The following is a 24,622-nucleotide window of genomic DNA, read 5'->3' as shown; positions in this document are numbered from 1 at the left end:
AGTAATTAATCTTTACCTCTATGAAAAGTCCTTATGACATTTCTGATAATGTTTTTAAAGTTGATAAATAACAGTTAATAAATACCTTTCAGTATAGTATGCATGATTCTCTATCCTTGCATTCTATGCAAACAGTAGCTACTGAATGCATTTTAATAAAAGAGGAAGACAAAAGAGTTAACCAGGCCAGTTTTTCAAAGACTTCGCATTATTTTTTGTTGCCAAAGGATAACAAAATTTTTAATGCCAAATTAATTTTAATCTCTTTTGATTTGGAAAGTATAAATCTGTCATGAGTATACTAAATAATACTGTGTGAAAAGAAGATACTAAAGCACAAAGATAAAGGTTATTGACAAAATAGTCAAGATTTCTGGAGTTACTAGATCACAAGAGATTCACCAAATTACTATAAGCTAAACAACAGATCATCATCTCAACTTCAAACTCTTTCTCCTCCAGGTATTTTCCATCTCTGAATGATAAATACTTTCTGAAGTTATGTTAGACTGTGTTTCCTACTTATTCCTTTTAAAAATGCAAAAATGGATTATGGTATATATGCTCAAGCCAACTCAAGGCTTCGCACATCTATAGTCATTTGCTGAAAAAATTTTAGGACCTAAACAATGATCATAATTACATCTTGGAGAGAAAATGAAGTTTCTTCACTGTGGCAAAGAAGCTAATCCAATGCAATAGAGTTCAATTATGTTTTATATTCAAATTTCTGTTAGATGAATAATCTGATTATTTTTAAAGTTTAAAAGATAAAAATCATTAACATACCAAGTTCAACCTGATCTGTGTTACAGTAAAGAGCATTCGAAAAGCGTAAGCTATGCTTAGGCTATATTGTTAATCTTCACTCTAGCACAGAAGTTTTAAAGACATTATGCAATACTTTTCCCAGAGGTGAAATCAGAGAGATGACTCAGGTTCATTTGTAGTACCATTTCCTGAAATTTTAATTTCATAACACATATTTTTACACAAAACAGGGGTCATTTTCATCATTTACCATAAACGCTTTGTTGATCTTGAGTTAGAGCAGCCATAAACTTTATAACTGATTCACCATCTGCATTCCCTTCCCATGGTGTTGTGAATACTCATATTTTTAATTACAATAGTATCTGTACATGATTGCAATGTAAAATACATCTACCACTGTGGATAACATACAGCATGAAAACAAGACAAATTGAAAATATCCAAGGACTCTCATATTTAAAAATTGTTAAGTAATTATAAATACTCAAAGAAAGTGCCAGAAGAAACGAATTTGGGAAAACATATAGGATGATACATGAGGTAGATGGATGATGCCTCCTCGTATAATTTATTTTTCCAAGTTTGAAATTCAGAGTACAAATTTCAGTTAATAATTAAAGGATTTTATTTTCTTAAAGGAAAGTTATTAATGGATACGACCTATTTTCTCTTTAACAAAATTACCGATGAGGTACTTGAAAAAAGACAATAAAAATTTTATCAATTATTAATATTATACAGTAACAAGGATTAGACATACATGATCACTAAACTTAATTCTCACTTTCCACTTGATCCCAGAGAAAAGACAGTGCTCTCTGTATTCCTCCTCATGTATTGACAGGCGACTAACATGACATATTTCTGGTTTATCCTCAACAGCTCAATTAACATGACTCAAACTATTGAGAAAGACAGATGGAGAAAATCTGCTCTTCCTTAACCATAGATATTATTTAAATTTAGTGCCTTGATATATAACAGACCCATTTTCTACAATTATCGACATGAAAAAACAGATACTAAATTACCTTTTGTTCTTCATATGCATCTTTCAGGCAAACATAATTTGTTACTGCCCTCATTGCTATTGGTAATTTTCCAATTGCCTTCAGATCAATAGGCTTTTTATGAGCAGATATGATAAGTGTGTTCATCCACCAGTATGTTGCTTTTGACAGTAAATTCACAAATGGTTGAAGGAATCTCACACCCAGATCCTGGAGATCTTCAGGAGGTTTTACTTTCTGAGGATTCATAAAGAATACATATCTCTGTGGCAAGAAAAATTCCACAGAAAAACAATTAACCCAATTCTTTTCTCACATATTAAAAATAAAATTTTAACCTTTTCTACATTTTCATTTCAGGAGGCCAAAATGTATATTTTCATACCTCTTTCCATCCCTTTCTGAAATATGCTTTAAAATATTTCCTTTTGTTGTGACTAAAATAACTAGTTGAATTCTGGAACTTTACAATGAAGCCACTTGGGGTCAATTATAAAAAAAGCAATTATCCCTTTAAAAAATAGTTATTACTAAAAATCATTTTTTATATCTTGCAATGGAGTCAACTGAATGGAGATTTCTATATTATTTAGACTTTTAAAATGTGTTATCAACACCATTGTTGTGTCACTCTGTTAATTTGTGGTCTGGCTAATGTCAACAAACTGTTCTCCACTATTCATTATATCATATATCTTGCCATTCGAAGCAAATGCAAAGCGCTCTGATAGAAAATGAATATTGAAAAAACAGTCACTAATATGTCATACAATATACCTGGCATCATTATGTGGTAGAAAGTACAATCGATTTGTAATCACAGACCAAATGAGTCTTGACCATGTTACTTTGGATATATAGCAAGAGTTATATCTATAGAAGTTTTTTCATCAATGAAATGAGCAAACTAGATTAGATAATCTTTTCATGTTGAAATTTCTAAAAATACACTAGTTTGATTAACCAAAATTTGTTTACATCTTTCATGGATGATGGACCTTCCTGATGAAAACAATTTCATCTATAATACGAACTAAGTGTAATGTTTGGCACATAACAGGCACTCAATCAATATTTGTGAATGAATAGATTCCAGGGTCATATTGAAATTTCTGGAACAATAATGATTAATTATTGATTAATAATTAATTATTGCTTAATTCAACTTTATATTTATACACAGAAATGATATACAATTGTTCATCTTCTTAAATATTGATTTCTAGCTGACTGTGATCTTTAATTATTGGGGTCTTTAAAACTAAACAAAAATCATCAGATACGTACTCTGACCCGAATGACATTGATCTCCACAGCCATCAGTAGTCCATTCAAGATGACCATTATGCCTGTGATGCAGAAACGCAGATCTGATACTCCCCAACCAGACTGCCAGTACTTAACCAATTTTATGGTTTTTGTAATAAAGGCCATTACCCAATACAGGAATAGGGCTGGAAAAATGAAAGAAAAAAGAAAAAGATGCAATCTTTCCCTGATATTTTTTAAAGCTTCAATGAAATTTCAACATAAATATAATAGTTTTTATATTGTCATTATGATAATTTTAAATATTCAATTTCCATTTCTTTGTTAAGAAAACAACATATAAGCTTTAGTCCACTCTTGGAGCTTTGAATTGAAGGTATGGTAGTGACTTTAACATGTTAGTGATTACACTCTGATTATATGTGATAGATATACAGCTATAAAGAGACATGTAAATAAGGATAGCCTTATTTACACTCTTCAGAACTTATCTGTAATTCTGAAGATTTTAAAATTGACCTTCTTTTCTGGTCTTGTTTTTTAAGAAGTCCTGATTATATTTCCCTGAAAAATTCGCAAGTTGATATCTGTGTAACTTATCTGATAAGTAAATATGTTGAAACTTCCAGGGATATGTCTAATGGTGTTACCCTTGAATTATTATGGAATCCGTGTAGTTCTGTAATAAGATTTCTACTTTATAAATCAACATTCAAGTAGTGACTTTTCTCACCAAGTGGTTTAAGACATCACACGCATCCATAGAGTACAGAGAACAATGACCCTACAGAGCAAACCCAGATGGCAAATAGGTCAGAAAGGTAGGGATCTACACCATCTCATAACCACAGCCAGAATTTTGCAGCAAGTAGGAGATGGAAGCAGAGAGTTTCCTAGAAATCTGTTGTCAAGGATCCAGTATACTTCTAACTTTGAATAAAGGTCTGTACAATGAATATAAGATGAGGAAGAAGAAATCTAAAACACAGATGTGATGATCCTGTTTGGACACATGTATCAAAGCCAGAAAGTTGAAGTGTGATCACAGCTTTCCTTAGAGAAAAAGAACTGAATTGACATATAAGCTCATTATATATCTTTTCTTAGCTGAAGAAAATGAGAAGAGATCAAATTACCATATGCTAACTAAAGAGATTCACCTTTAAAATAAAAACAAGAGATTGAAAATAAGTAGATGGAAAAAGGTACACAATGAATACAGTAAGTATTAGAAACATGGCTATATTAGTATCAGATAAAGTAGACTTCAAGACAAAGACTATTAGAAATTTTTAAGACTTTAAATAATGATAAATTAAATAATGTCAATTTTTCAGAAAGACACAACAATAAAAATATACATATGCCTAGTAAAGACTTAGAAGATCTGAACACTATCAACTACCTTGAGCTATTTGATATTTATAAGGTTGATATTTAATATTATAAAAATATACCCCAAAACCTTCAAAATACACATTCTCATTAAGTGCACATGGTATTGGTACAGATTATATCCTCAGGGAATAAGAAGCAATAAATTTAAAACAACAAATCATAGAGAGCATGCTCTCTGATAATAGTGAAATTAAATTAAAAATTCAGAACAATAAGCGTATTGATTTGCTATTGCTGCTTAGCAAATTATGATAGATTTAGTATTTTTTTTGAGATTTAATAGTTTTATTAAAAGTATATTTTAAAAAGACAAAAAATGCCCCAGGAGGCACATGGTCCCAGAGATAAGAGCTGCAACAGAGCACTATAACAACCACCACCACTACAACAACAAGGCAAAAAGAAGGGCCTAGAAGTGGGAATATCTGCCTTATATTTGGGCCATGATGGGTGGTTCCAAAGGTATTCCTTTAGTAATTATAAAGCAACACACATTTATTATCTCACAGTTTCCACGTATCAAGAGTTTCCGTGGATTAAGGCTGCAGTCTAAGTGTGGACTAGGGCTTCAGTATTGACAGCTTTGCCCCCATCTTTGCCGTGATTTATTGACTAGAAATAAGTCACAGGTCCCACTCACACTCATAGGGAGAGGATTATACAGGGCGTGAACACCAGGCACTACAACTAGGGAGAGAAATAAGAAATCACCCTACAACAGCAGAAGGTAGGAGGTGGAGAAGATGGGAGGCTGTCCACTTCCCAGCAGCTGATTGGGACAGAGGCTCTGGCAACAGCAGCCAGCAGCTGCAGACATCTCTTAAAAGGGCCATGTCTGCCAGTGGACTTTCGCGGTGATGGACTTACTTGCTCTGAGCATCAGCACTGGTCAGCTGCTCAGGGGCCCAGGGACTTACAGGGGACACTGAGTTGTCGAAGTGAGGGCTGAAATCAAAGCTCTCTCCTGGGCAGAAGCGTTTGTGATATCCATTGTTCCTCTGTTGAGCCTTCTTCCTCCCTATTTTAGCACCGCCATAGCTAAGACATCATCAAACTGGATAACAGAGGTCACTCCACCTAGAGGACTCTCTGAAACTCCACTTCCCCCAACTTGTGGCTCCACCTGAGCCACACCCAATTGTGTCCTCGGCAAGTCTGGTGCTCTTCGCTGAGCCAACTCCAAGACTCACATTTGTGGCAGCTCACCTCAGTTTCTGGTGTGGCCTCCTGAGGCAAATATAAGTGCAGCGTCTGTGGATTGCTTGCTGAATATTAACAGGTGGCCTTGGAGGAGCACAAGCTGGGACTAACCTTGGCTTGCAGCCAAACCCCTCTCAGGACTGTGCCACTGGACACCTACTACACACAAAGCCACACTAAAAAACCAGGAAACTCAGGAGCTTTGTTTAGTGCATAAAAAAAAAAGACTCAGAAAGGTGCCCAAAATGAAAAGACAAAGAAACAGAAACCATATAAGAGAACAGAATGGAGATCCAGAAATAATGGAGTCAAGCAATCTAACAGATGACGAGTTCAAAATACTGGTTATAAAGACACTCGATGAAGTTAGGGGCAGAGTAGATGAACTTAGTGAGAACTTCAACAAAGAGATAAAAAACATAAAAATGGAAATGGAAATTATAAAAAGGACTCAGTCAGAAATGAACACATTATCTGAGATAAAGAGTATACTATAGGGAATCAACAGAGTGGATAAAGAAGAGGACTGGACCACAGATATAGAGAACGGAAAGCCAAAAACACTCAATCACAATAGCAAGAAAAAAGAAGCCAAGACTATAATAATAATTTAAAGAGCCTAAGGGACACAATTAAATGTAAACATATCCATGTCATAGGGGTACCCAAAGGAAAACAAGAAGCTAAAGAGCTATTTGAAGAAATAGTGATGGAAAACTTCCCTAACCTGGTGAAGGAAATAGACATAACAATCCCAGGAAGCTCAGAGAGTCCCAAGAAAAGATGAACCCGAAGAGGTCCACACTAAGACACATCATAATTAAAATGCCAAAGGTTAAATACAAAGACAGAATCTTAAAAGCAGCATGAGAAAAGTAGTTAGTTATCTATAAGGGAGCACCTATAAGACTGGAAGCTAATTTCTCAAAAGAAACTTTGCAGGATAGAAGGGCTTGGCACAAAACAGTCAACGTGATAAAAACCCAGGATCTACAACTAAGAATACTTTATCCGGCAAAGCTGTCATTTAGAGTCAAAAGACAGATAAAGAGCTTTCCAAACAAAAATAAGCTAAAAGAATTTATCAACGCCAAGCCAGTATTACAAGAAACGTTGGAGAGACTTCTTTAAGAAGAAAAAACATGTACTAAAAACAGGAATAGAGAATGGTCATAACTATATCCCTATCAACAAGTACCTCAAATAGAAAAAAATAAGAGCTCCAGCCAAAAGTTAGAGTGGCTGAATGGATAAGAAAATAAGACCCCTACACATGCAGACTAAAAGGAAGGGGATAGAAAAAGGTATTGTTTTGATGGAACTAGAGGGTATTGCACTGAATGAAATAAGTCAGATAAAAACAAATATCATGTGATTTTGCATACACGTGGAATCTAAAGAACAAAATAAACAACAACAATGAAAACAGAAATAAACTCATAGATACCGAGAATGTTTTGAGGGTTACTAGGTGAGAGGGAGTTTAGGGGGTATGGTGAAAAAGGGCAGAGGGATTAAAAAGTATAAATGGTTACAAAATAGACATAGAGATATAAAGTATAGCATAAGGAAAAGAGTTAACAATGTAATAAATATATAAAGGGAAGAGGAGTACTAGATTTAGTAGGGTGATCACTTTGTGAGTTATATAGTTCTTTAATCACTATGCTGTACAACCAAAAATAACATATTATTGTATGTCAACTATAATTGAAAAGGCTCATTGAATTGTACGATGTAAATATGATCAACTAATTGTCTATTATATTTCAATAAAGCCAAAAAAAAAAGAAAAAGGGAATAGAAAGCAATAAAATAAAAAAAGGAACAAACCCAACAAAGCCAACAGGTTGATTTTTTAAAAAAAAAAAAAAAGATCAAGAAAATAGGTAAGTCCCTAGCTAGATCAATCAAGAAAATAACACATTTACCAATATTAGGAATAAAAAAAGAATTATCCTTATATGGCCTACATACTTAAAAAGAGTAATCAGGGAATATCTTGAATGACTTTATGAAAATGAATTTCAAACTCAGATGAAGTGAAAAATTTCTTGAAAACTATAACTTACCAAAACTGACATAAAAAGAACTAGATACTCTGAAAAATCTATATCTACTAAATAAATAAATATATAATTTAAAAATCCTCCCTTAGTTAAAACTATAGGCCCAGATGACTTCACTGGTGAATTCTATTGGACATTTAAGGAAAAAATAAAATTAATCTCAGACTGTCTTTCAGAAAATAGAGAAATAGGGAATAGTTTCTAATTCGTTGTAGATCCCAGCATATAAAAATCTGACAAAGATACTGCAAGAAAAAAAAAGATCACTATCTCTTACAACGTAGATATTAAAAAAACCTTAACACATAAACTCTAGCAAAATACAGCTTAGATATCATGATCATGTGTGGCTTAGTCCAGAATGCATGGTTATGTTATATTTGAAAAATTAATCAATGTAGATCAACAGAAACACATTAACAGAAATATAATTGTCCCGACAAATGCAGAAAAAATCTATAATTTAGCATCTATTTATGGTTTTTAAAAACTCTGAACAAGCTTTGAGTAGGAGAAAACATTCACCTGGTAAAGATCTTATATGAGAAACATAATTAACTTTATAATTAATTATGAAAGATTATTTTTCCCCTAAAATCAGAAACTAGACAAGGATTTCATTCTTACCACATCTATTCTGCATCTTACTGGAGGTCCTACCTAGTGTATTATGTCAAAAAAAAAAAAAGGTAAAAGAAAGTATAAAGTTTGAAAAGAAACAGGTATAACTGTCTCTATTTTCAGTTGATATGTTTGTTTACATAAGAAATACCAAAAAAAACCTACAAAACAATTATTAGAAGTAAGAAGTAAATTTCCAAGGTGGCAAGATATAAGGTCAATATACTGAATTAATTGTATTTTATACAATGACAGAAGAAAATTGGAAAACAAAATTTTAAATACAATTCCACTTAAACCAGCAGCAATATCAGCAAGTGAGTCCAACAAGACATGAATAAATCATAATCCCACCAAGATTCTTTTTTTTTTTTTTGGTGGAAACTGACTATCTGATTCCAAACTGTACATGGTAACGCAAAAGAAATGGTATATCCAAAGCAGTATTGGAAGAAAAACAAAGAAAACAAGTTGTGTGATTATAATACATGACTTCAAGACAGTCAAAACTACAGTAATCAAGACAGAATGTTAATGGCATAAAAATCCACAATTTTTCAAACTTAAACAGTCATTTGATTTAATTTTTTACACAGATCCCAAAGCAACCCAATCAAAAATGGAAAGCCTATTCCACAAATGGTGTTCGAACACACGGATATCCATTTGACAACCTTACACCATATATACAATTAATTTTAAATGAATCATTTTAAATTATAATAAAATAAAAATAGATACTATAAAACTTCTAAAAGAGAACAAGAGACTATGAAGGAAACATGTTTTGAGAGGAGGTAAAGATTTCTTAAGACACAGAAAGCAGTAACTAACTATACATGCAAAATGATAAATTATACATAAAAACTAAAATTTCCTGCTCATCAAAATATCCTGTTAAGTAAATGAGTATGCATGCCACAAACTGGGAGGAAAAGGCCCTCAAAATATATATATGATGACATACTAGTATCTAGTCTATACAGAGAACTCCTACAACTTAATAATAAAAATGTGGACAAAATATAAATAGCCACTTCACAAATATAACTAATGACCAATAAGTTCATCAAAAAGTGCTCAACATCATTAGTCATTAGGGAAATGAAAATTAAAACCACACTGTGTTATCAATACACAGTATATATCTACCAGCATGGCTAAATTAGAAAATCAAGATTATCAAATGATGGCGAGCTTGTGAACAAGTGTAATTCCCACTCATTGTTAGTGCGACTGTACAATAAACTACTTTGGGAAAAGATCTTGTGGTTTCTTACTAATATAAACATTTACCTACCTACCCTATGACCTAGCAATTCCACTCCCAGGAATTTACCCAAAAGAAATAAAAACACATCTCCACAAAAAGACTTACACATAAATGTTTATAGCGGCTTATTTTCATGATAGCCAAAACCTGGAAATAGTTATGGTATATATCAACAAGAGAATGGAGAAACTGTGGTATATTTATTCAATGGAACATCCAACAACTATAAGAACAAAATACTGATCAATACTACATTATGAATAAACCTCAAAAAAAATCATGCTGAGATGAAGAAGTCTTGTTCAAAAGAGTTTAAAGTGTATGATTAAATTTACGTAAAGTTCTAAAGCAGGCAAATCAGGTTAGGTGCTACCTTTGTGGAGATGAAAGTAAGGATTGACTGACTGGTGAAGGGCACAAGAAAACCTTCATGGATGATGGCAATGTTCTATACTATATGATAGAGTTATAGAGGTGTATGTGCATTTACATACTGTACTTCAGTATGTAAATTTTATCTCATAAAAAGAACTATAAACAAGTATTTAACTCTAGTTAATGATAAATGTATGCTGAAATGATCAGGAGGTGATGCACGTTAATGTCTGCAACTTAGTCTAAAATACATCAAAAATAAGATGGGTTGATGAATGGAGAGAGGGATGAAAAGATGTAGATATTTGATAAATAGAATAAAATGTAAGTTGAAGAATCTAGGTGGTAGATACATGAGTATTCACATAATTCTTTCAACTGTATGTTCGGCGATGGTCATAATATAATGGAACAAAATTACTAGTTTTGTGATATTAAAATAAGTGTGATTTTTCTAGGTCCGAAACTAAGGAGAAAGTTAAGCTATCTTTTACCCCTAGAAGTCCTTCCACAAATATGATCGAATTGTGCCCTCTGCCTTGTATCTACATGAAAATTACAGCCAGATTCTGATCACGTCTTCTTCAAAATAATATTAAAATGAACTTTTCCTTTCTAATAACATCTTGTAACTCATAACATCATCAGTTTTTCAGAAACTTGTCTAGCACATCGAATTCCCGATACTATGTACGTGTTTTTGCTGTTACCTGCTAGAAATTTTGCTTTTTTGGGGGGGTATCTCCATGAAAGATTTCTGTGATAATATCTGCCTGGAATTTTGTACTGAACAGTTTTCTATTAAGATAATTCAGACTCTGACAAGAATTTTAAATTAACATTGAACCCTGTCTCATATTCTTAGATTACCTTTGCCCAATCGAATACTGTGATGCAACATAAAATTAAATAATCAGTATTTTCTTCTTACCTACCTTAAATTTTAATATCCTCTGGACAAGCAAATAATGTGCATGTGGTTTAATTATTACTTTTCTTAAGTTTTATCTTAGTAGTCAATGTCATTTTCATCATATATCAATCAAATGAAGTCTATGAACCTTAGAAAATCATTAAGGACTTATTCACACAAACACACACAACTCTGTCTACAATTTTAGAAGATTCACAGGTCCCTGAAGCTCATTCACGATCCATGTTCTATACCTTCATCTCGGCTCTTTATGAAAGTGTACACCAAGGAATGCTAGGATGGATCAGAGTGTTAAAGGTAACTAAATGGGAATGAGTTATATTATTTCAGCCTAAGGCAAAATAAAATTAGGAACATTTTAGACAGCCTCCAATTTCTACAGCACAAAAGTCAAGAAAGGTTAAAAATATAATGTTAGGTAGGATGCCTATGTGAAGGCTGTGCTTTGGGGCACTGCTTTTCAGAACAGCATATTTTTCAGCATACTGGATACTTTGCTGCATGGAGACTCCCCACCATCATCACCACCACCCATGCCTCAACAGCAGCTCTAGGAAGAGTGTGACACTCCCACAGTACCAATGAAAGGCTTGAACCTTCAGAAAATGCCTCAGGGCTCCAAGTCAAAGGCAGAAACACATGAAACTAGATGAGATGACTTGTTCATGGGCCCATACAGTGCAATAGCTCCTTGTAAGGGCTCTGATTTCTTAGAGCACAGCTTCTGCAAGCCAGAAAGCCGGCTCGTTCTCGCCACTTTCTTTCCGCCACACGCAATGCATCATGAGGACCATTTAGTGGAGATCGGAATTCCTGCAGGGATGCTGTTTTCACAGCCTAAAGCAACTCAGCTTATCTTCATGTCCACATTTATTAGGAGACCATGGAAGAATTATTCACAGCGGTTTTCCCATGCTTCTCAATGCCAGTCCATGCCGATAGCATTTACTATGCGGAAAAAGGAATACAAATAGTTCTTTGAAGGGGGAGAAACACTTGATCATACTTACCTAAAAGTAATTTAGGAAAATTTGATGTTTCGATATTATGATAATATACTATTGATGTCGTAGTGGCAACAAATCCGATCACGGCCGGCATGAAGAGGTGGAGGTGCCGGGACTCTCGCCGTCTACGGAGAGCGGTACACTGTCAGTGTCTACGGCTGGTGACTCCAGGCAGTCTCTCATTTTGTTTCCAACTTTTACACTAAAACTCTCTCTGAGCAACAATGTATTTAAAACACAGAACGTAGTAGTACTTGCCAAGAGAATGCATAAAGGAAGACTATTGGGAGACACACTTCCGCTAAAAGGATTCATCCTGATGTGGAAGGCTGAGTAAACGCAGCTCAACAAGAGCTTAATGACTTTAACAAAAGCACATATGTAATGACTCCTATACTGAAGGATAGACCTGCTGAAATAATTTAACCTACAGCGAGTGAAAACAATCAACTGAATGTAAACTCTAACATACATTAAAAAGTATGTTTCTCTTTTGATAACTTCCCTAAACTTCTCAATGATTTCTCCATTTTCATTCATTCATTGAACATATATAGGTGTTTGCTGGTCAAGACACTGTATTGGATTCTGGATGCAACAAGACAAGATACAGTGTCTGCGGTCACAAAATCTAGAATTTATTGAGGAGAGCAGTAGTAAATAGGACACTATAACAGGTGAAGGGATGGTGAGTGAGCGCATACTCTGTTTGAGACAGAGTAAGCCTTGTGAAGGAACAGACTTCTGAACTGAGACCTTAAGAATGAGCAACTGCTACCCGGAGGGAAAAAAAGAGAAGGACCGTTCCAGGCAGAAGGTTCAAGGGTGTTGCAGACAATTCGGTGTAGTTGCAAGGGGCCTCAGCTTCATTCTGAGGGCAATAGAGAGCTTTGGGTGGCTCAGAAATATGACAGCACAGATTTGCATGGTGAACAACCAACCCTCAATTCCATTTGCATGAGTAATGCCATACAGTTAAACATTAATATTTTCTCATATTACTTAAATATATTAGTACATAAATGGTATAGAGAAGAAAGTAACTAATTTGAGAGTAAGGAAGAAAGGAACATTTAGGAAAGTCATTTCAGAAGAGGTATGGTTGACAACGGAAACGGAAATATAAAAAGGAATTCACTAGTCAGGAAAGTGGTAGAAGAGCACTTTAAAAAGAGGGAACAGAAGCATGAAACAATGTAGCATGTTCAAACTTTCAAGCAGTTCCTTAAATAGAAAATCTGATAGGATGTATCATGAAAGGTTTTGTGTGCCAAGGTAAGGAGATGAAATTTAATCTCACAGGTAAGAAATGATAAAAACCTGAATTAAGCTTTGGTAGCAGAAACATAGAGGAAATAAGATATTTGAAAAATGTTAATTATCAAAATGGACAGGACCTTAATAGTGTTTGGGTCTGAGGCTGATGATGGTGGAGACATAGAAAACAATTCTCACAGTGCTTGGTTGGATGGTGGTGTAAACAAACAAGACTTTAAGAGGATAAGCTGATTGGAGAGGGGAAGCTAATAAGTTTCAGTAGGAGTGTATACATTGTGAAAATGTCTAATAAAAATGCAAAGAAGTTGTCTAATAGGCTAGTGTATGTAGCGATTTTGAACGTTATCGGTGATAAATTTGGAATCATTAATATACACATGATAATGAAAATGTGAAACTACTATGATAGCATAAAAACTGGCTTAAAAACCACCTACCATCTCCCAGAAATAGTTCAAAATGGTCAAAGAGAAAAAGTAGGAAATAAAAATTTCATCAGTAGAGAAATTAGAAAATGCTTCTAATACTCATTAATTACTGAACCAAAGAAAGAATTTTGAAAAATCACTGAAGTTACTATTTAGAAAACTAAAAAAATGAGTATACTACCAATTAAAGTCTGTAAAATATTATCACATAGTCAAAATGAAATAATTATACTAAATAAATTATAGTCAATTAAGGAAGTTAGAAAAAAATGACAAATCATTAAGGGAAGCAATAATAAAAGATGAATAAAGATAGCAGCAGCAAGGTTTTATATTTACTGTGGCATTTCTTTATTAGGTTTTTAAGGTGTATTTTCACCAAGCCAGTATTTTTATTAGGATTGCTATCATATTGTTAGTGCTCTACTTACAAAGTTATATAGATTTTTTATTCATTTTATTCTATTTTTATTCTTTTTTTATTTATTATTTATTCATTTTTAATTTATTTATTTAAATTAGTTTCAAGATAAAAGGAATGAAAATGAAAAAAAAAGTTATGTAGATTTTGAGCAGTTACCCTAACCCTATCCTTTTTATTATTTTTAGAGTGTGATTCACAGATCTCAATGTTCTAGGAGAAGCATATACATCCTATTACAGCAGAAAATCCTTAGTTAGAGAATTAAGAGGAAAAGCATACATTACAGAGAACAAAAGAATAATTTGAAAAAAAAAGAAAATGATAGAAATAAAAAACAAAATGAAAACATAATAGTGAAGATTTTAATATATACTTTTAGAATTCGATGGGTTAAATAATATAAAAATAATCAATACATAGGACTTTAGTAATCCAATCAGGAGACTCAAAAAAAATTTTTCTCCTGCAAAGCATATATATTATTTTCTAACACTCATTAAATACTTATAAAACAATCAAATATTTTCTTATAAAAAAATGTTAATAAATCTCAAAAGGTATTTGTTTAACAATTACATGCCCTAATAATAAACCTATCAGTGAAAATGATTTTTAGACCTAGGAGAGTATCTACACCATAATCACAAATTATTTAGATAGACGTAAAAAAGTTATTGCAGACACCTGTGCAAAACAGATAAGAATGTTTCAAAAGAAAAAGTTAATAGCTTTAACATTTGTATTACTATTAAAAAATCAATTATTCATTTAAGAAGTTATTTTTATTGTTTTGCTAATTATAATGAGCATTTGTGATATTTTAAGTGAATAATGGTTCATAAAAACTTTGTTAAAAAAAAGAAGGAAGAAAAGATCAACAGCATCAAATGTAATAGTTATATTAAGGAAGAAAAGCTATCTGTTAAGTCGTCATTAATGTTTATTAATGACATTAATGATTCCTGTAGAAGCAGTTTCCAGAATAGAACAAGGCAAGAGATAAAGCAAACTAAATCTTTGAGTTCAGAAGTAACTGGAAGATGACTTTTGAGAGGCTTGGATAAAAAGTGTAAGGGGAACAAGTCTACAACTAAAGATTGGCAAGGGGTAGTGCAAGATCTAAGGTGTATTTCTGCGGGTTTTTAGAATGGGTCTCTTGTATCACTATCACTATTAAACAAGGTTCTGCCATTAGCGTATGTCCTCCTCATTATTATTTCAGCCTCTATTCTAAGTCTCTGACTGAATTTACACATCAACCACTAGGCTAGAAAGGAGTCGTCCTTGCCTACGCAATGTCAAGTTTTTAAGAAGTATTAAACTGATCAATCTTCTACTTTATATATACACATAGAAACATGTAGAGTCGGTTTATACAATAAGGTGGACAAAAAAGAAGACTAGAATTGTCTATGCTGATACCATATAATACAAATATGCCAACGAGTTTTAAACAATTATCAATAAGATAATAGCCAATTAATCTAAATGCTTGAAGGCATGGCATATCTTAGAGTCTATGATATTTCTTTTTATCAGAAACTGAGATATGCACATATATGCAAAGGACTCATAAAACATTACAAAATAGTTGGCTCCATGACAAAAGCTTAAAGTTTCATTCTTTGTTAATTGCAAAAGCAAAAAAAAAAAAAAACAGATGTAAAGGGGCATTCTTATTATTTTGGGGACCTTAAAACAAAACTTTAAAGGCCTTTTCATATCAGCTCTTCAAAAAAACATGTACCATTTAGCATAATTATATAATCAAAATTTTCTTACCTGAGTTTATTTTCTGTTGCTATGTGATAAAATTATTTTCCCTACATTATTTTCAAGTTTATAAATAGACTTCATTACATTTTAACTGCTCAATGTAGGGGTTTTATGAGAAATCTGGATTTTAAAACAATTTTATGCTCTGCCTCAATTTGTAACTATATCCTCACTGGATCTTGTATTTCTTTAAAGCCTGCCTCATTTGTCTTTACTTCTTTACAAAATAAATTGGAACACCTGAGAACTGGTATATATTTACATGTAAAAATATAGTTATTCAAGTAATATGTCAGTATAGACAATCTTGCTATCTATACCTATTTTAAAAGATAAGGTAAACATCAAAGTATTTAAAAGGACAGAATTTTTTGCCAGAGCTACATAGGTGAAAGAGTAAGGATATAGAAAGAACATCAATTAGCACAAGTCACAGAGATCTGAACTTCTGTTATCAAAGAAATTATGTAGCAACACAAAAAATATGGACAACCTGCATGATTATCATAAAAAAATGGGTGGCAGCAATTGTTCCTTATAAATTATGACCAAAAAGTCAGGTCTGATTTAGTATGCTCTTAGCTATTATCCATATCAGTACATTCACTAGTATGTATAATGTAATCACATTAACTAAGTCGAATCACTTACGAATCTGAAACTATGCCTTCTGCTATTTCACAAACATGCACGAATAGGAGAGCAAATGTAAGAATCCATCTCAGGTTATGTCCAGGAAAATGAAGCCATGTGTTGTGATGAATTTGTACTTTTGAGCTTTGACTGCCCCATCCTAAAAAAAAAGAAAGAGAGAGAGAGAGAGAGAGAGAGAGAGAGAGAGAGAGAGAGAGAGAGAAGTAACGATATAAACAAAAAAAGATTAATTAAAATTATGAAATAACTTACGAAAGCCATATTTGGTGATGAAATATAGGACTCATTAGTTGAGTCAACTGTTGATAATATGCATATCATGTAACAAAAATGATAACTTATGAATGAGCCAGAACTATTCAGCAGTGGTAGTGATATTTTCTCAAAGAATGCTAAAGTTTTGTTCACTGACGACTTTTTAAGCAGGGTCAAGAACATTATAGATTCACCCTTAGCTCATTACTGAAAACAAATTCAAGATTACATTTTAGTAAAATTCAAAAGACAGAGAGTAATACAAACTAATATATGGTGTGCTAGGAAAGGATCCCACTTTGTCTCCTTTTATCACTCTTTTTTCCCTCATTTATCGAATATAAAAAAGCTCCACATACTTTCAAGAATGAAGGTGGGTTTGTGCCTGAAATATTGCAGGGAGGAATTTCTATACAGACAAAAGGGACCCCTGAAGCATTCTTTAAAAAGAAAATTGATTTATGTCTTAGTTGTTCCCAAAGAATTTCATTATTAGAAAACTAGTTATATTTAACATATTCTACTAGAATTCATGCTATAAATTCTTATAGGGAAGCCCTGTGTCTTTTTTGCAACATTATAATTTTCCTTATACCTGATTCTTCTTTGAGATTTCTTTACGAACTCTCACTAACTCAAGAAGCCAATGTCAGAGACAATAGTCTGCATTTTTCTCCATTTCCCTTTGACAATGTTCACTCCAATCTACTTGATTCAAATACCCTTTTTTCGGCCTTTGTGTTTGATGATATAGATGCAAACAGGGATGTCACAGTCATTGCTCTCAACAAGTTAACTGGATGTCAAAAATGAATTATTAATTGTAGAATTGCAATTTAAAAAAATGATGGAATTCTTACTTTTGGTCAAAGGGCATTCTTAATGTCCTATAAATAACACCACATATATGACTAGTTTCTATAAATGGCCACTGTAGTATCAATATATTTGATGTTCGTACACTTGCTTAGCATAAATAACCATGTGCCAAGAGCATGCTGGCCTCTGCATGATACGATATGCCATATAACAGAAATTCTTTGTTCGCTGTTGGAATGCAGCCTCTCAATATGTGTTAAATAAACAAACAAACAAACAAACAAACAAATAAATAAATAAATAAATAAATAAAAGCATAGAAAGTATGTTTAAAGCTTCCTTTAAAGCACATCACTAAATTGTGCTAATTTTCTTCTTAAGAAAATAAATTCGATAACTTTTTCATTTATTTTTATGAACAAGATCACACATGGGAATATTAAACACCAAATTCAAAAGGGTAACAAAACAGTGGTTATCTTCCGTGAAGGGGTAGGAACGTAGGACATGAGAAGAGTAACGGGCTCATGAAACGGTACACAGAGGGATTCGCATGTTAGAGTCCTTAAGATGAGTAGTTGTAGGTTCAATAAATGTTTATTATAGTAGTCTCTCTCACTTTTATATATGAAAAATATATTATAATTTAAAACAAGTTTAAAGGTCTATTTTGGTTGTTTTGAGATGTTTACACAAATTATACATAATTGTTCTAAATAACTGAATTTTGTGTGTATATATATATAAACTGTTGTACATATACAAAATAATAAGAAAAATCATACTTTTAACTCCTCCAAATATTTTTGCACATGTACTCTTTCTACCTGAAACACATCTCATCACTCCTACTTAATCTTCAAGTCCCCAAACGTACCACTCTCTATACAATCTTCCCCACCAGCCCCAGGAGACTTAGTTGTTCTGGCAGGATAACTCTCAGGATAATTTGTTCCTATATCTGTAATTGGGCTTACAATGTGGTATACAGTAATTCTTCCTTATCCTCAGGGGATATATTTCAAGATCCTCAGTGGATGCCTGAAACCACAGATGGTAACAAACCCTTTATATACTGTTTTTTCCTATACATATATACCTGATAAACGTTAATATATAAATTAGGAAAAAGTAAGAGATTAACACCAATAACAATACGATAGAACAATTTTGACAATGTACTGTAATAAAAGTTATATGAATGTGGTATTTCTCTCTTAAAATATGTTATTGTATTATGGTCACCATTTCACTTAAAAGAAGCACTTTATGGCTTCTCTTTGGTATATCAAATTGCCAGCATTGCTACTCTTGCACTTTGGGGCCTTTATTACATAAAATAAAGGTTACTTGAACAAAGTACTGTGATACCTCAACAGTCAATCTGACAACCAAGGTGGCTCCTAAGTGACAAATGGTTGTGTAGCACATACATCGTAGCTGTACTGGACAAAGGGATGAATCACATCCCCAGTGGGACAAATTAGGACAGCAGAGATTTTATCATGCTACTCAGAACAACGTGCAATTTAAAACTTATGAATTGTTTACTTCTGGAATTTTCCACTTAGTATTTTCTGACTGCAGTTGATGGCAGGTCACTGAAACTGTGGAAAGAGAAACCATGGATAAAAGAGAACTTCTGCTGTCATTTCTGGATGTGTCTGTTTCACTGGACTATTTCAGTGACTATTCCAGGCAAGTACTGTGTTTTATCCAATTTACATTCTCTTTATCTAGCACAAAGCAAGTACTCAACAAATACTCTAGATCTATCTTATATAATTCTCATTTCCCTCTTTTCAAAAAACTGCTGCTGATATTTGAAATCCACTTCTAAGACAGCATGACTTCTATTTTTCCTTCAGAATATCACATGCCAAAAACACAAATGTTTAGAAAACACAAAATACTTGTTCATTCTTTTCTCACAATTATATATCAGTTTTCATGTTACAAAAATTAGTCAACAGTATACCAACTCTCAGCCATTAAGAAGATTTTTAAGACTCAGGAACAGAGACGAAAGCAATGGTTACCAGAGAGAGAGGGTGGGGAGATGGGTGAAAAGAGGAAGGGGAATATACTCAATAATATTGTGATAAATTTGCACAGTGACACATGATTACTAGATTTAGTAAGGTGATCATATTTTAAGGTATAAAAATGTCAAATCCCTATGTTGTACACCAGAAACGAATATAACCAATAGGAGATTGTATACCAACTATACTTAAATTTAAAAAAAAAAAAAAAAAGAAAATTTGTATAAACATTAGGCAAGGAAATATAGGACAATAGATTACTTACCAATAAACAATATTGGAAAAGTAATAAACAACAGGAAGACATGAGGAACCAGGTTGAGGGCATCCACAAAGCAGGGATTTTGTAACACACCATCATAGATATTATACGAAGAAATGTTGTTACCGCAGAATGAAAGGCTCATTTCTTCTTCTATGGTTTCCTCTAAAATAAAGAGAAAAGAAAAAGAGCCTCTTATTACTAAATCCTCCTCCATAAAATTATAGCCTTAAAGAAGTGTTACCTTAAGTCCTCAGGATAGCCATGCAATGTTTGTGGAGTTATTCACAATTCACAGAAGAGGGTGCTGAGGTTCATATTGGTGGTAACTTGCCAACCAGTAGGTAGCTAGCATCCACACCCACATGTGTCTGACTAAAAACTATGTTGGTCCCCCACTATATCACACAGCCTCCAACCTACTTTTTAAAGAAAATATCTATTCTTATTAAAATAAGCCGCAGCTTAATATTTTAACTTCACTGGACTTTGTTTCTTTTCCATATTTATGTCACCTGGATTCTGAGTTAGATTATCAGAGGTTGGCAATAGTTTGAATAACTAAAGTAGTACCTTTTCTCTCTTCCCTTTCATTGATAATTGAGTTAGTAATGGTTCAAACAATATTTTTTCCTAAAAAAAACAGAGTGTTACACAGAAAAAAATGGCCACAGTAGGTAAACTATTGAAGAAAACAAATTTCAAGTAAAACTTTTATAAAGCATTACATAAATAGAACAATAGAAAGCTTATGTGTTTACAGAATATAAAAGCTTATACAGAGTTCTTCTCATTTCTGGTAAACGCCTCTTTTTTTTTTTTTTTTTTTTTGATAAATCATTGACATGCTCTCTAGTTCAGAACTTTTTTCATCTTAAAAAAAGTCATACTTTTAAAAAAACTCAAGATGAGGTTATATACTTGGCAAATCCTTACTATTAAGGTTCTAAGGTGGATAAAAGAATTTAAAAAGACTTGAGTTTTTTTTAAATAACAATAAAATAAGAAGTTATGAGTTCATAATTGTATGTTAGATGTATTTCTGGTAAAGATGGAAAAACAAACTAAAAAACAAAAACTAGTAATGGAATTTTTAAGACTACTTCTTTTACTTAGTAGAGATGATAAAATTTTAAATATGTATAAACTGTTTTATTTATTTTAGTTGGTTTTATAATTTTATCCCAAATTATAATATCCCAATTGGTAACAGTTATAAAACTTGATATTTAATCATTATCATCAAGTTGGATGTTAAAAACATAATCTGAATTTGCAAAATATACACTTCATTAGCTCTACACATTGTCTGCATAATATTTAATCAATCCTGAAGCCTATCAATTAACTCTTGGATAAATCTGTGTGAATGTGGAAAGAAAATATCAGAGAAATACAACAACCTGCAAAAGTCAAAGAACATTTTCAGCCATGTACCTAATGTCTGGGAGGCGAGGCTGTTAATTAATTAACTGTAAAAGTACTTATTGTTGCTGATTATGTGCTAGACACTAGGTTTCCAATAGTGCACATAACAAACACAGTCCCTGTGGTCTTAGTCTGTATAAATTAAACTACAGTAATCCTAATAGTTCCTGGTATAATGTAAAGTTTATGATCTAAAAGTCAGAGAAATATACAATGACATAATCACACTAAGGTGCATACTTCAGACTGGTAAAGCAAAAGCTGTAAAAAGATTTCTTCCTTCCCCCATAATCTCTAACCTCAAAATTTCCCCCTGGCTCCCAATCTGTTCACTGTCTCTCATCATATCTCTCTTTTTGATTTTTTCCTCTGTCTCCTCATCCATCCTTTTCCCCTTGACCTTTAGCCTCCTCTGACATAGATTGTGCAGGTGGCACATTCTAAAAGCCAGCCCATAGTACAACTAAACATGGATCAAAAGAAGGAGGGAGTAAATTTTACTGTAGATATGTTGAAAATTACTGTGTTTACCTGAGACGGTTTTATTCAATCAGGATTTTAACTAATTCTTAGCTCTCCATTGTCATTCACAGTTTCCCGCTCAGAATCCAGGTTAAGTTAGGAATGCTTTAGGAAGGGTATAACTGCACTCTTGCCAAACCTGTCACGTGCCATCCTTCCGCCCCGCCTCTTATGGATCTGCCTAGTTCAGCTAAGTACTGACAGAGGCCCCAGCATCAAGGGGGGAGTGAGAGAGAAGAGAGGCCAGATGAAAAGACATGGCTTTTTTTTCCTCCCCACAAGCATAAACCCGTGGAAAGATGTTCAAGTGCTTATGACAGACGATAGAGCTGAAGGAGTTGACTGAATGAACTTTAAAGACAAGCATTAAAAGTGAAATTTTGATTATAGGAGTGTTCTGTAGAGCAGAAAACAGAAATACGCTTTGATGACTAAACTTATGATTTCATGGCAAGAATACTACTCTCAGTATTCTTATGCCTTGAAATACACTGTATGAGAAACTCTACTCAGGAGTTATAAAATTTGGATTTAGTTGATAAATAAAAAAAGTAAAGTAAGTGAAAACTAGTACTCTCTCCTGTTCATCAGCAGAAAGTGTCATTTCTAATGCAGTAGCAATCCTGAGAATTTAGCATGCTGGAAACATCTAAAGAAAACATAGTAAAAGCAATATTAAAGCTTTCATTCTTACACACATTATAACTCATTCTTTTATTCTGAGATTAGTCAAATTATGTTAAGATAAAGAAACATGACATTTTTAAGAACTTACTTAGGACTTTATCATTATCTAGGGCATTTTCAGGATTAGCACTTATGAAAACAAATGTAATTACTTCTTGAAGTTATTCAGCTGATGGTTCATAAAATATGAACTAAAAGATGTCTGTCTAGTTGTCCATCTATGAATGACAAATCCAACTGGGAAAATAACTAGCAAAAATGACCGCTGAGTTCTGTTTCAGTGCCTGATCTGAATGCACCCTTTGAGGTTCTATCGCATACCAAAGGAAATGTTGGGACTACTCAGCAGACAAAATTCCTTAGACAGACACTCCAATGAGATTTTTTTTTTTTTAATTCCAAACTGAACAAATAAAGCAACAAATAAATACCTTGGACTATCCCTTGAAGCTGCTTCAAACCCCCACTCGTGCACTTGGGCTACCTCCTAATGAACACTGGCTTCCTAAACTGTCTTCAGTGTAAATTTCAAACCGGGAAGCAAACTCTTAAAAGCAAAGAGTAACAAAGACTGAGCAGATAGAAAGCTATTTCATGAACAATACGGGAAATGTCTAAGAGGAAAAAAATTTAGTAATAATTCCTTGCACTATCTCCAGTTGGTTTAAGTAGGAGCCGGCAGAGTTTTATAAGGAAAGCTGGAAACCTGATCCCCATGCCCTCTCATCCCCGGCTGGGGCCCGGTCCCTTAATCCTAGAAATAGCCACCACGAAGGCAAAGCGCTGCGAGAGTGCACGGACGCCTTTTGGATGCCGAAATGTTACCTTCCAATCGACAGCTTATAGTTATTCTTAAAAATTTTAAATGATATTGTTGTAAAAGACACGGACTCACTTATTCCGAAGGCAGTTTTCCTCCCCTAGCCGAAGCACGCAGGGCGCCGGAGTGGATTATTCGGAGTGGATTATTTTTAGGGTGGTGGGAGATCAGCTGCTGCCTCCTATCGAGTTTCTAAATTGCACAAACTGCTCTGGGCTGGGGCGGACGCAGCGACTACGAGGCAGGAAACTGAGAAGAAGCCCCGAGCGCAGCACCTCGGAGTGAAGACCCTCCCCACCCCCGCTCGGCCCAGCTTTCCACATGCGAGCGGCAAACTTGGGGCGCGCAGTGCAGAGATTTTACAAACACAAGGAATATGCGTCCCCCAAACTTCATTAGACGCCGAAACACATGATTCAACGATTCACCGAGGTCAGTTTTTTAAAACATCGAAACACGCAAGGCACTCACTTGCACTTGTAATTTTCCCCCCGGGCTCTACGCCTTTTTATTAACCGCATAAGGAGGCAGATTCAGGGGTGTCACCATTATTCCCCTAAGCAGACCCGAGAAATGAAGGGCTCATTCCAGACAGAGGAACTGCCCGCCGGACTGTATTAGATAATGAGAAGGTCTCACAGGAGCAAGGCAGACTCAAGCCCAATAACTGCTCCAGCGACCTGGAAAACTTAGTTACTCCTCCGGACCAGTCGCCCTGCTGCCGCAACCCGACTCTCTCTTCCTAGCCCCTCAAAAGCGGGACAAAAAGTGTCCTCCCTCCACTATTGCTCTCTACCAAAGAGATCATTTATTCTCAAGAAGATAATGTTTTTAAAATACACTCACCCCACAACCCCACAAGGACGCAAGCCGTAAATTTTGTTCCAGACAACCTTCTTTAATTAACACTTGATTTTTCTCAGGGGCCAGTGCTCAGTCATCTTGGAAGAATCACTGTTTTTTCAGCAACTGTCCTAATCTGATAAAGAATGGCCAGGCAGTCCGAGGCTGGTGCCTCTGTGGTTCAGTGCGCGACCCCCAAGGGGCACTGCTGCAGGACCGCCAGCACCGGAAGCAGGTCCTTGGACCTGAATTGTAAACCCCAAACTCCAGCCCCCTCCCAGCCTCTTCGACTGTGTTGAAAGGCTGATTCCCGCCATGCAAGCCCGGAGGGATTTCCCCATGGGCGCCTCACTCTGGGAAGGTCGCTGCTTCCCGGATGGGTGCGGGGCCTCAGCTAGAGACTGAAGCTTGAACCTGTGGCCGCTAGGTGTCTGCAGGGCCTCGAGGGGCA

The 24,622-nt window shown here is 34.2% G+C and overlaps 1 protein-coding gene across 7 annotated transcripts in view; it reads right to left on the bottom strand.

Annotated features, from left to right (window-relative positions):
• ABCC9 (ATP binding cassette subfamily C member 9) overlaps positions 1-24,622 on the bottom strand; it is a 113,718-nt gene that overhangs the window by 88,958 nt on the left and 138 nt on the right. For 2 of the 7 annotated variants that reach the window (XM_016140492.2, XM_016140498.2), the window contains exons 1-6: positions 23,404-23,934; positions 19,875-20,036; positions 16,488-16,629; positions 11,934-12,055; positions 3,072-3,238; positions 1,806-2,048 (exon numbers count right to left, since the gene is read on the bottom strand). In XM_016140492.2, the coding sequence (XP_015995978.2) occupies positions 1,806-2,048; positions 3,072-3,238; positions 11,934-12,055; positions 16,488-16,629; positions 19,875-20,016 (816 nt within the window). In that variant the 5' untranslated portion in view covers positions 20,017-20,036; positions 23,404-23,934. Of the gene's footprint in view, positions 1-1,805; positions 2,049-3,071; positions 3,239-11,933; positions 12,056-16,487; positions 16,630-19,874; positions 20,037-21,830; positions 21,901-23,403; positions 23,937-24,174; positions 24,539-24,622 lie in introns of those variants that run through there. The other 5 variants (XM_016140493.2, XM_016140499.2, XM_016140497.2 and 2 more) reach the window with 5 other exon arrangements.

The sequence above is a fragment of the Rousettus aegyptiacus genome, unplaced genomic scaffold (genome assembly GCF_014176215.1).
Source record: "Rousettus aegyptiacus isolate mRouAeg1 unplaced genomic scaffold, mRouAeg1.p scaffold_m13_p_2, whole genome shotgun sequence".
Classification (NCBI taxonomy): Eukaryota; Metazoa; Chordata; class Mammalia; order Chiroptera; family Pteropodidae; genus Rousettus; species Rousettus aegyptiacus.
Note: the sequence above shows the minus strand (reverse complement) of the source record. Positions and strands in the feature narration are given on the sequence as shown.